Below are 12,903 nucleotides of genomic sequence, written 5' to 3'. Positions count from 1 at the left end.
TTATACATACAATGGAATACTACTTGGCAATGAGAAAGAATGAAATCTGGCCATTTGTAGCAACGTGGATGGAACTGGAGAGTGTTATGCTAAGTGAAATAAGTCAGGCAGAGAAAGACAGATACCATATGTTTTCACTCATAAGTGGATCTTGAGAAACTTAACAGAAGACCAGCGGGGAGGGGAAGGGGGGAAAAAAAGTTACAGAGAGGGAAGGAGGCAAATCATAAGAGACTCTTAAATACTGAGAACAAACTGAGGGTTGATGGGGGGTGGGAGGGTAGGGAGGGTGGGTGATGGGTATTGAGGAGGGCACCTGTTGGGATGAGCACTGCGTGTTGTATGGAAACCAATTTGACAATAAATTATATTATAAATAAATTAAATAAATAAAAAATAAATAAATATTTGGTAGAATTAAAAAAAAACAGTAATAGTGCAAAAATAGATAAATCAGTGGAATAGACTATAGTCACAGACACAATCAGTTGATTAATGGGAAAGAAATGACACTGTAATGTATTAGGAAAAACATGACCTTTTCAATAATGCAGTTGAAATGATTGGATATCTATATTGAAAAATATAATCTTGGGTGCCTGGGTGACTCAGTCAGTTAAGCGTCCAACTTTGGCTCAGGTCATGATCTCACCATTCGTGGGTTTGAGCCCCGTGTCGGGCTCTGTGCCTGGAACCTGGTTTGGATTCTGTGTCTCCCTCTCTCTGTGTCTCTCCCTCTCTATGTGTCCCTCCCCCACTTGTGCTCTCTCTCTCAAAAATAAATAAACATCAAAAAATTTTTTTGACATAAAAAAATAATCTTAACTCCTACCTCAGACTTTAAAAGAAAATAAACTCTAGGGGCACCTGGATGACTCAGTCGGTTAAGTGTCCTCCTCTTGGTTTTGGCTCAGGTCATGATCTCACATGGGATGGAGCCCTGAATTAGGCTCTGCACTGACAGTGTTGAGCCTGCTTGGGATTCTCTGTCTTCCTCTCTCTCTCTGCCCCCACCTCCCTCTATCTCTCTCCCTCTCTCAAAAAAGAAATAAACAAACATAAAAAAAAAAAAAGAGAGAAGAAATTCTAGATGGGTTATGGTTCTAAATGTTAAAGGAGTGTATTTTATTCATAAATGTGAAGGAAATCACAGAATATCTTCACAGGTAAACCAATACATTTTTAACAGAATACAAAGATCACTAAAATAAAGGGACACAATTGACACCTGAAGTTTCACTAAAATTAAGATCCACTGGGAGTGAAAAGGCAAGCCAAAGACTCAGAGAAGATATTTATAATGTACACTCTGACAATGGAACTGTATCCAAAACCTGTAAAGAACTCCTAAAAAATCAGTAAAAGAAAGAATCACACCCTAATTGGAAAAAAAAAAAAAAGCAAAGGACATACACAGACATTTCACAAAAGAGGCTGTCCAGGCCCAAAGGGGCTGTCTTATGGCCCATAAGAGGTGAAAATGTGCTCAACGGTATTAACCACGGGATCCGCGTGACATACGGTGACACGGTGTCACCACGGTGACATACCACCACACATCCACAGGAATCACTAAAATGAAAAAAGGCTCACAGTCCAAAGGTGGGCCGGGATGCGGAGCAACTGAAACTCTCATGAACCATTGGTAGAAGCGTAAACTGGCAGAACCACTGTGGAAAAACTATTCCTCAGACCTACTACAGCAGAATGTATGCGTACTCCATCCATAATCAGCAATTCTATCTCTGGGGGCATACCCAGACATGTACAAGAATATTCATTACAGCTCCACTTGCCAAAAAATCCCGGGTAAACAAATTGTGGTAGTATGTAAGCAAGTGGGAGATTATACAGCAATAAGAATGAACAAACTATTGGTACATGTAGCATCATGGATGAATCTCACAAACATAATACCAGCAACAAGAAAAGAGTAGATCCCGTAGCATTTGATTGATATAAAGTTCAAGAATAGGTTAAACTAGGGGTGTCTGGGTGGCTCAGTCGGTTAAGCGACCAACTTCAGCTCACGTCATGATGTTACAGTTCGTGGGTTCGAGCCCTGCGTCGGGCTCTGTGCTGACAGCTCAGAGCTTGGAGCCTGCTTCGGATTCTGTGTCTCCCTCTCTCTTTGACCCTCCCCCTCTCACCCTCTGTCTCTCTCTCAAAAATAGATAAACATTAAAAAAAAAGAGGGGAAAAAAAGAATAGGTAAAACTAATCAGTGGGGTTAGAAGTCAGAATATGGTTAACCTTGGGAGGGTAATGACTGGGACAGGATGTGGGGGGTACTTATGGGGTGCTAATGTTTTATTTCTTCATTTCTAGGCTAACGACACAGGTGAATTTACTTTGTGACACCCGTGGTTTGTGTACATCTCCTTAAATACATTGCACTCAAATAAAAAGTTAACTTCAAAAAATGCACCAAATTGTTGTGTCTTAAAAATACATTTTACTTCAGAGAAATTAATGATAGAAAAACATATTGCTGTGTTTTATTTCATCTTACCTGGTTAATGTAATCTGGAATATTTGATATCCAGCGATAAAAGAGGCCAGTCTAGAAAGACTTTGTTTTCCTGAACCGCCAACACCCACCAGCAATGCATTTCCACATGATGTTCGAATTATTCGTGAGATCTGTTTTGAAATAAAATAGTATTTCTTTAAAAATAGAATTTAGCTGTTTACATTTGCTTGCACTCTACAGGAGTCCAAACTTTGGCGATATGCTTGTAGACAACATTAGACTTTTTCCTTTAATGAGATATGTCAGAGTTTTTTAAATTAATGTCTCATATTGATTTATTCAACTCAAATTCTTTCCTTGTACATCATGAAAGAGAGAACAAATTGGCTTTCCTATCTCCTATTTCAAAGCTATTTTCTGTGTGTGTGTAATTTTATTTCTTTCAGACTCAATGCATGATGGAGTTGCTCTTCCCAATCCACAGAAAGAAGTTTAGAATTGTCTGCTTATTATTCAGTCTAACACACTGACCTATATAGACACCTCACTCCACAATGAATATCACCTCTATTGTACCTCTGCCAATGAAAAAAAAATTTAAGTACCAAAATTCTACTTACAAGGGGGAGGGGGGCAGAAAGGCATTTGTAGACAAAGACTGAGAGATGGCCTTTAGTCTTGTGTTGCTTTTCTATGGCTGATTTCCTCAATAAGAATAAGGCTGGAATTGTTCAAATCTTATGTAGGCCAATTGAAGACATTGCTAAAAAGCTGTCTTTTACATTAGTATTACTGATTAAGATGAAAGTCCAGATGGATCACTAAATTCATTATCACCACTAAAGACCTTTTTTTTTTTTTAATGCAAGTTTTACAGATGGCAGACAGTAACAACACTTTGGTATATATTAATTTTATCATTATATTTTTTAACATGTTAATCACGTAGGCGGTTGTGCACCATAATAGGGTCCCAGGTCCCCAAGACCTTGCCAGAGAGTACTCAATAACTACTTGTTGAGTGAATGAATGTGAAACAGCCCTAGGACATCTGGAAATTCACCAACTTTGCAAAAGACAAACATATAATAAATACAGAGTAAGCTGCCTCGTCTTTATCAAAACTCCCTCCTCTGTTCTGACTTCCTGGGGAAACCCCTTTTCAATTTATAAATTATACAAACAAACAGCTCCTTTCTGTAGCCTTTCAGACTTGAATCAAAGCATGTTCCTTTGGGTGTTGCCTCCAATTGGTTTCTGTTTTTACACCACTCCTGTGTACCTGCCTCACCCCTTCCCCATCAGTTTGCCAATAATCTGTAAGCCGATCATAAAACTGATTTTTAAAAGCAGCAACTTTTCCTCCATGGGGAACAGGATTCTCATTATATCAAAATAAAATTTGGGGAAGGACGATTTATTCACAGAGTTCTGCAACTTACTTTCTTTCTAGAAAGAAAACTCAAGGTGTCAAAAGCCCTGAACACAAAACCTGTCAATTTGCCCAACGTTTGCTGCCGTGTAAGTGGACTCAGCTAAGGGGTTTGTGATTAAGCCTTTGTTTTCTGAGACAGTGCTCGGACTCAACCTAACGACGCTCTTCTATATACTACCTGATAGTACACATTTCTTCTCTCAAAACATCTATCGTGAAATTTACTAAGCTTTTACATGATCTATTTATGTCAGCAAATACTCAATAGTTAGAACCTTAATAAGATGAGTCATTGCATCTTTAAAAAACACTAGATCAAGAGATGTTCCTCTAATGATTTCATTGAACTGTCTCTGGTAGAACTGGAGTTTTTCAGACAGGAAGTCAAAGGATGGTACCTGTGGGTAGAGAGAGAGAGAAAAACAATACTTAAGAGCCAAAATCCATGAAAGCAGAACTTGTAAAGGCACTCGAAAGTAATTCTAATTTTTTTTAAAAAATCTAATGGATTTCCAAAAATTTGTCATGGATTCTGTTGACTTTTGGTTAATTCTATTTTCAGAAGCCCAAAACCTCGCTGCATTAACTGGTTTCCAATATGGAATCATTCCTTGACCTTTCCCTTCAAAAACCCCAGCACCAACTCCTATCCCTGGGGATTATGATTGGAATATAACAAATATTTCTCTGTTTATATTTGCTTTTTAATATTGTTTATGGATTTTTAAAAATACACAGAAGTTTTACATTGTTGATGTGGTCAAATGGTTTTGAATATTCATGTACTTGTTTCGTAAATTTTTCTCCCCCATTTAACTCTTTGAATTAACTCTTCAGAATTACTTTGTTTATGACCCCGCTTAAAAAATCTTTTTGGAGTCCCGTTTCAAATTTCATGAAACCTATATATTAATTCAGGGAGAATGATGTTCTAACTTAATCAAGTCAAGTTTGATCATGTTTAGTCCTAGATGTTTTACATATTTGTTGCTGTTGAATGAAGTACTTTGATGTTATGTTTTCTATCTTGTGATTGTTGGCAAGAATTGGCTAACTTTTTCTATAAAGGGCAGAATTAGGCTTTGTGGCCTATATGGTTTGTCACAATGATTTGTCCCCACCCTCGTGGTGTAAAAGTGGTCCTCGGGAATAATAAGTAAGCAAATCGGCATGGCTGTGTTCCAATACAACTTCAGGGATGAACACTGAATTCGAATTCCAAATCATTTTCACGTGTCACACAATATCATTCTTCTTTTGATTCTCTTCCCACCCATTTAAACATGTAAAAACCCTTCTGAGCTCACAAATCTAACAAAAAATAGGCAGTGGACTGAATTTAGCCCATCAACTGTAACTTGGCAGCCTCTGGCATAGAGGATAGTTGTTGAGTTTGATATTTATGTTAGACTTGGTCATCTTACTCAATTGTTAGTGGTTAAAACAGATTTCAAGTTCTTTTACATTATATTAAGAGATAATCCTATCATCTGCAAACAATATTTTTGTTTTTTCCTGATAGGTAATTTGTTTCATTGTCTAGAACTTTCATAATATTAAATAATCGTGATAATAGTAGGCATCCTTGTCTTATACCTGACTTTAATGGATTGCTGCTAAATTTCACTGAAAGAAATATTTTACTTGGTGTATGATGACATGAATCACAACATATAACTAATGAAGAAGTTACAACAACTCCATGGTGGGACTCTGGGGTAGGGAGAAATATCTAGTTGGGTGAGTGGTCAAAAAACTCTTTTAAAAGGCAAAAATAAATACCAATTCATAAACTTTGGGTACTTCAAACACAGTGTCTTCAGGTTCGTCACCAGTTGGTTCAGGCATCTCCCGGAGAAAATCTACAAAGTATGGTTCGGGAAGGATGTAAGATGCCACATCTGGGCTAATATTTTCCTCAATGGCGTGAACAAGATGGATATTAAACCACTGCTCATCTTCAGAAGTTATAAATCTGAAATAAAAATGCAGGAGGAAAAATGCAAAATATAAAGGCATCTTTCCTAATTGAACATGTCCAACTTCCCTCCACCTCCTCTAAGGCCTTATCCTGCACCTCCATCACAGACAGGAAGGACATAACTCCATTCAAGAGAGTTATAACATTGACTATTACTTACAGAAAATACTGGCAAAGAATCTCTCCTTGATCAATCTCAGGCTCCTCTGAACCCTCTTTCCAATTAGAACTTGACTTTTGGGTTTCCATGCCCTTCTCTGCATCACCCAATTTTACCAAGAATGCTGTCAAGTGGCTTTAGTTCCAGAATCCTCCATTCCCCATGCTTTGTAAGACCAGCATTACCATCCATGTTTTATAGAGGAGGAAGCTGAGGTTCAGAACAATGACCCGGCTTATGTCCCAGATTTCACCAAGTAAAACCTACATGGAATTCAAACGTTTTAGAAAATATACACTACTAAAATTTGCCTCTGAATGTTACCAAGTCTCTGATGATGTGGTGATTTGAAAAGATACCCTGTGGAAATAATACTGGAGCAAACTGGCAGAGCATTTTTCAAGGGGACCAGCAGGTGGGAAATGACATCAATGCTTCACAAGCCCCAGAGCAAATGAAGACAATACTCTTAATTATTTGAGTAGGTGATTCAGGAATTAGGCTCACAGTGTCAACTTCTTATATAGTACATTTAAATTCAAGTGCTGTAATATACACCTGTCTGCAATTACTCTGTTGCACTCGTGTTTGAAAAGCGATAGGAGAACAGATATCGAATCGCACTCCTCGGATTTTATGGTTAACATTCCTTGCCAAATTCTGGAAAGATCTCGAAGATTGAAAATGTAGTGAAATTTAGAAGGAGTTGGTAGCATCTTCACCTAGAGGTGGACAAAAACATAATGCTCTCAGTTTTGTTTTCAGATAAAACCAAAAGCAGAACTGCTTTCAGAACTACTTCATTTCACAAATTTTATTTTAAATCAAATAGGCTGAATAAATAAACCAAGAGTAAGTTCATATTTTTGTCACAGCACTGATGAGAAAAACACATCATAAATAAACCTGCATAGGATTTCAAAGACCATAAGTCCTTGAATAGGATCGATGCAAGAATAACACTCTAGATGACAATTCCAATGCCTGTTCTATCACCACGAGGTGGCTTTGAACAAGTCACTTTCCCCTGAATTCTTACCAACTATTTGAGTTGTGGGAATAATCATTACTAATCATTGTTAACCATATTAATGTGTATATGGAAGTATGCCATAAAAAAAAAGAACTGAATGTGAGTTGGTTGCCATTGCAGTTAAGAACAAGGAATGTTCACTTCTAAAGTCAATAAGGACTATTTCCACAGGTTCCATTAAGGTCTTTAGTATATTTGGATTCTCCCAATATATTTGAATATCATAATCTAGATTTCACTGTGGAGATATAAACTCAATCAACATGACTTCAAATATCTATTTTTCTATAATAAGTTGACAGGTAAGTCCGACATGTAGCTATAATGATGAGGTAGCTTTTCTGGGTTGTGTTTGTGTCTTTGTTCGAACGCTAATTCACTTATTATTTCTACCAAGTTCAGAATCCAAACAGGCAAAGCTATAACAGTGATACATTCTTGTACGGAGAGATACCTGTTAAAGGATAAACTTGAGGTGTACTAGGTGTGGGAAGCACTGCTAGCCATGGGTAAAGATTGTAATTGACACCATTAGCATCATTTTTGAATGTGAAAACAATACTGGTGATACGAAGTAAACTCTCTGCAAGATTAGTTCAGGATAGCATATGCTTTCTCTAGGACCTATTCATGATATACGCCTTTTCTACATTGAAAAAGTACCCCAGTGAGCTCATAGCATTATTTTTACAGGCTAATTCACAGTGTATGTTAAGACAGCAGGTAGCCAGGGAAGACAGAATGAAGACAAGTGTTATTTTATCAATTATCCTTCAATTTCCCTCTTTGCTCAGTTCCATTTGCAGCTAAAATGTTCATTCTATTCACCAACATGTAAAATTATATTATAAATATGCAGAAATAAAGGCTGTGTGAACATTGCTTATAAAAGACTGCCACTTTGCTGTAAAAGACTACCACTGTGATGACAGCTATTGGCAACTCAAACAATCATTAAAGAGAATCAAATAAATTCCTTTTTTCCCCTCTCCTTCTCACACATTAACCTTCTTCATTCCTTTCAATTTTTGTCAACTTCTTTCTTTTCTCACCTGGGCTTCTGCTTTAAAGCTGTGTAGAGTAATGTAAAGGTGAAGTGGTATACAACAACTAAAAATGCTTTGTGAAGATGGGAGGTTTGAGGAAAAGATACAAAAAAGGGGGTGCTGCTTCTATGGGAATGGGGAGGGGAGGAAGATTCACTCATTATTCAATGGCTATTTACCTCCGGCTGCCTGTAAGAAGACACCAGAGTGACTTAGAAAATACTATAGTAAGTAGCAGCTCAATCCGCTGCCATCAGGGAGCTTCCATTCTAGTGGGGGGAGGCTAGCAATAAATAAGAAACAAATATATTGGTAAACAAATAAGCTGACAAATAATGACATAAGTCATGGTCAGAAAAAATAAAGTAGGGTCAGGAGACAGATAATGCCTGTGATAGCCCCTCTGAAGGTAAGAATGGTGAGAATGAGTAGTATATGATGGCCCAAAGGACCAAAAAATGTGGGGTGTTCAAGGAACCGTGCAGTGGAGGGCAGTGCAGCTGGAGAGAGAGGCAAGCAGGGGCGGCTCGGTGGAGTTTCACAGGCCAGAGCAAGGCATCGGGTTTCACTGTAAGTGTACCTGGGAGTCTACTGGTGGTTTTAAGAGGGAGTAAGGATCTCTGATTTACTTCTTTGAAAAGCATTTTAGAACTGTGTAAAGAACAGACTCTAGGAAGGCAAGGAGAACGCAAGTCACTGTATGGTCCAGGGGGCAGGTGCTGGAAGCATCTATCAGGGTAGTTGCTTCGAGAGAGAGCTCAGCTTTGGGATATATTTTGAAAGCACAGTTGCTGAGACTTGCTGATGGATTGCAGGTAGGGGGTTGACGGAGACAAATCAAGCACGGCACCAGTGTTTTAACCTGAGGAGCAGGATAATTGGTGTTGCTATTAACTAAGAGGCAAAGGTCTGAGGGAAGGTCATATTGAAGGACACTTGAGGGTTCTGTTTGGACACATTAACTTCAAGATGGTTATTGGTGATCTAAACAGTGATGTCTGCTAAGCAGTTAGAAATAAGCATACAGCCAAGCAGAGAGGCCTGGAATGGAAGCTGATTTTGACATTATCAGCACAGAGATGGTGTTTAAGGCCCTGAAGCAGAGAGACCATCTGGGTAAAGCATGGAGATAGGGAAGAGGTCCTAGCATCGAGATCAGGTGCACTCCAGCATCTAGAGGAAGGGAAGAAGAGGGGGGACTTTTAAAAAGATAGCCTGTCAGACAGGAAGAAAACCAAGAACATGAGGTCTTCAGAAACCAAGTGAAGAAAGTGTCAAGAGGGATAATTTATGTCAAATGCTGCCAAGTAAGAGGAAGAAATCAACCTTTAGATTTGGCAAGATTGAGGTCTTTGGTGACTTTGCAGAAAGCAGTGAACAAAAGCCTGTGCAAAATAGGTTAAGGAGGTAAAGAAAGATGAAGAAATAGAAGCAGTAAACATTTATACAACAAAAAAAGCTTTGATGGAAAGACACCCAGTAGGCCAAAGCTTTTCAGAAAATATATATACATATATAAGCACATGACATTGAACAACAGCCCCACTGGAAAAACAGATGGATCGTACCACAAAAAATTATTTCAGATGCTCAACCCTTGCCATTCATTTTGGAGTTATTTTAAGAGAGACAGAACAGCATGTACAAAGACCGTATGTTGGCAAAGGGCAGCCCCCATGCAAGGAACCGGTCACCATAGGGGGCTGCGTGGATGGAGAATTTCATAAGAAACACCCAATTCCTCTCCTGATAATTCTTTTTTTTTTTTTAATGTTTATTTCTTTTGGAGAGAGAGAGAGGCAGAGAGAGAAGAAAACAGAAGATCCAAAGCAGGCTCCGTGATGACAGCAGCAAGCCCGATGTGGGGCTCAAACTCATAAACTACAAGATCCTGTCCTGAGGATCTCTGACCTGACCTAAGTCAGACGCTCAACCAACTGAGCCACCCAGGCACCCCTGCTAATTTTGTATCTAGAAATTCCCTCATCCACCCAGGAATCTGAGAGGCTGGCACCCTCCAGAAGTCTCCAGGACAGAAGCTTCCTCCCAGATGTGTGTAATTGGCCTAATGAATGTTTTTGGCATATACCTCCACCTTGTTTTTACCTCAGACCTACACTTAATTGTTTTCTCACGAGTCTGCTTTAAGCCATCTTGGTGACAGCTATATGTTTCCTGAGCTTTACTTAGGGCACTGGCCCTGTGTCTGAAAATCTAGTCTATTTTGTTAAGTACACTTCCATCCATTTACTAATTCCCACTCCATCTCAAGACTCACACAAGTTAGATTTTAAGTCTCAGATAGCTAAGAACATCTGGAAATCCATGTATTCAGTCAGTCAGGAAATAGGTGAGTGTCTGAGATAAATATCAGAGTAACAAGCAGAAAAGCAGTGTCCTCGTTTTAGCAAAATTCTACTTTATCTTGGATGTCATGTGTGGTTTATAGTAATGTCTCATACATATGGAAAGCATCATCCAGTCAGAATATTTGCTCCCTGGAAGGAAAAGGTGTCATAAATCTATTTGAGCACCTAATTTGTCTTTTCAAAAAAAAAGAGAGAGAGAGAGAGAGAGAGAGAAAGAAAACCCACTACTCCGTGATGTGATGATAAGTTCATGGGCCACAAGGTGAGAACAGGCCAAATAATAGTAGATTTTTTGTTATTACAGACAATGACCCTTCTGTACCTTAGTCCACTGCCACAGCACTCTGCCTGCTGAAACTAAATTTCCAATCATTTCACATATTTCAGGTTTGAACTTTCTGCAAGGATCAAAGTACCCACAGCCAATAAGTCCTGGAAAATAAAACAAGATTGAAGGTACAAGCTTACTAAAAGATAAAAGGTACATGTTTCCCAGGGAATAAATCGTTACAAGACCAACTAAGCTGGGTGACGTTAAGCATTTCTCTTTCCATGTTTAGTTTTCAGTATTAATCATATCAGAGATATCATTCATCATTAATCAAAACAGTTTAACAAATAAGCAAACACTCACATACGGATGACTATACTGAGAAACACAACCTTGCCGGATGCAGTAGAAGCCTCTGTTTGTCCGTCGCTGTCCACAACCCCTTCCTTCCTCCAGAGGCAGCCACTACTCTGACCTAACGAGATACCGCGATTTGCTTTTCTTTATAGGGTGGCCCACTTATGGGTTTGACCTTTAACATTTTCTCTAACTTCAACTTTTGAAATTTAATTTGATGGAATCGTATCATATATTCCTTGGTGACTTGCTTCTTTTGCTCAACCCATTTCTGGGCTTCGGCCATGTTGAAGCACGTAGCTGTGTTTGTTCATATTCACTGCTGCATAATGGCATTAAGCTGTGTGCCTAGACCACTATGTATGGATCCGCTTTTACTGTCAATAAATATTTGATTGTTTCAAGGTTTCTGCTATCATGAACATTGTTCTATAAACATTCTTGTAGAACATGTGTGTCATTGATTTGTGGCACAAATCAAGTAACAATGGATTAAGGGTTTAAATATGGAAGGCAAAACTGTAATGTTGGGAAGAAAACACAGACAATATCTACATGACTGCTGGATAGGAAAGGACTTCTTAAATGAAACTCAGAAAGTGAAAATCATAAAGGAAACAAATGATAAACTGGCATATGCCTGGAAATGGAACTGCTGTGGGTGTCCACACATTCTGCTTTACCAGTAATGAGGTCCAGTTATTATCCACAGGGCCTGTCACAATTTATACACCCACCAGTAGGGGGTGAGTGTGTCAGTCCTGCACATTCTCCCCAATGCCTGATTTTGTCACAATTTTTCATTTTTGCAAATCAAGTGGGTATAAAATGTTATTTCCTTGATGATCTATCTATCTATCTATCTATCTATCTATCTATCTAGAGCATGCGTGCATGAGCATGGGACAAGCAGAGAGGGAGGGAGGAAGAGAATCCCGAGGAAGCATCACCTTGTCAACATGGAGTGCAATACACTGCTTGGTCCCACAAATCGTGACATCATGACTTGAGCCAAAATCGAGTCTGATGCTTAACCAACTGAGCCACCAAGGCGCCCCTTCTTGGTGTTTTAAATTTGCATCTTTGCATCTTTGCCCACTTTGGGGCTTGTCTTTTCACTCTTCAACATTGCTTTTTAAATGAACAAAAGTTCTTAATTTTAATCTAGTCAAACTTGTCATCTCCTTTTATGGCTTCTGCTTTTTGAGTCTCATTTTATAAGATCTTTCCAGGGGCACCTGGGTGACTCAATGGGTTAAGTGTCTGACTCTTGATTTTAGCTCAGGTCATGAGACCAAGCCCCACTTCAGGCTCTGTGCTGATATCATGGAACCTGCTTGGGATTCTCTCTCTCTTCCACTCTCTCTGACCCTCCCTTGCTTGTGTTTTCTCTCTCTCTCTCCCAAAATAAATAAATAAGCAATCAATAAATAAATATGCAAATAAATAAATGAGTTTCTTTTCCTACTCAGCTGTCATGCAGATATTTTCTTCCAAATATTTTATATCTTTGCTTTCTATATTTAAGTCTTTAATCCACCTGTATTGATTTTATGCTTGGTGTGAGGTAAGGGTTCAATTTCAATTATTTTCACATAACAATTACTAAAAAAAGTCCCAGTACCATTTACTAAAAGTCTTCCCTTTCCCTTCTAATCTACAGCACCTGCAATGCCAATTAATGTCCATATATACATGGGTCCGTTTCTCTTGTATGTCTTCATATATGTAATTTTTAATTAAATAGTTTATATGAGCATAAATTTGTTATCAAAATT

At 38.5% G+C, this 12,903-nt stretch overlaps 1 protein-coding gene across 3 annotated transcripts in view; it reads right to left on the bottom strand.

The window, feature by feature from the left end:
* Positions 1-12,903, bottom strand: part of DNAH8 (dynein axonemal heavy chain 8) — a 335,701-nt gene that overhangs the window by 135,915 nt on the left and 186,883 nt on the right. For all 3 annotated transcript variants that reach the window (XM_058733804.1, XM_058733802.1, XM_058733803.1), the window contains exons 59-63: positions 10,820-10,929; positions 6,608-6,771; positions 5,691-5,883; positions 4,184-4,306; positions 2,513-2,643 (exon numbers count right to left, since the gene is read on the bottom strand). In XM_058733804.1, coding sequence (XP_058589787.1) covers positions 2,513-2,643; positions 4,184-4,306; positions 5,691-5,883; positions 6,608-6,771; positions 10,820-10,929 — 721 coding nt within the window. The remainder of the gene's footprint in view (positions 1-2,512; positions 2,644-4,183; positions 4,307-5,690; positions 5,884-6,607; positions 6,772-10,819; positions 10,930-12,903) is intronic.

The sequence above is a fragment of the Neofelis nebulosa genome, chromosome 6, assembly GCF_028018385.1.
Source record: "Neofelis nebulosa isolate mNeoNeb1 chromosome 6, mNeoNeb1.pri, whole genome shotgun sequence".
Classification (NCBI taxonomy): Eukaryota; Metazoa; Chordata; class Mammalia; order Carnivora; family Felidae; genus Neofelis; species Neofelis nebulosa.
Note: the sequence above shows the minus strand (reverse complement) of the source record. Positions and strands in the feature narration are given on the sequence as shown.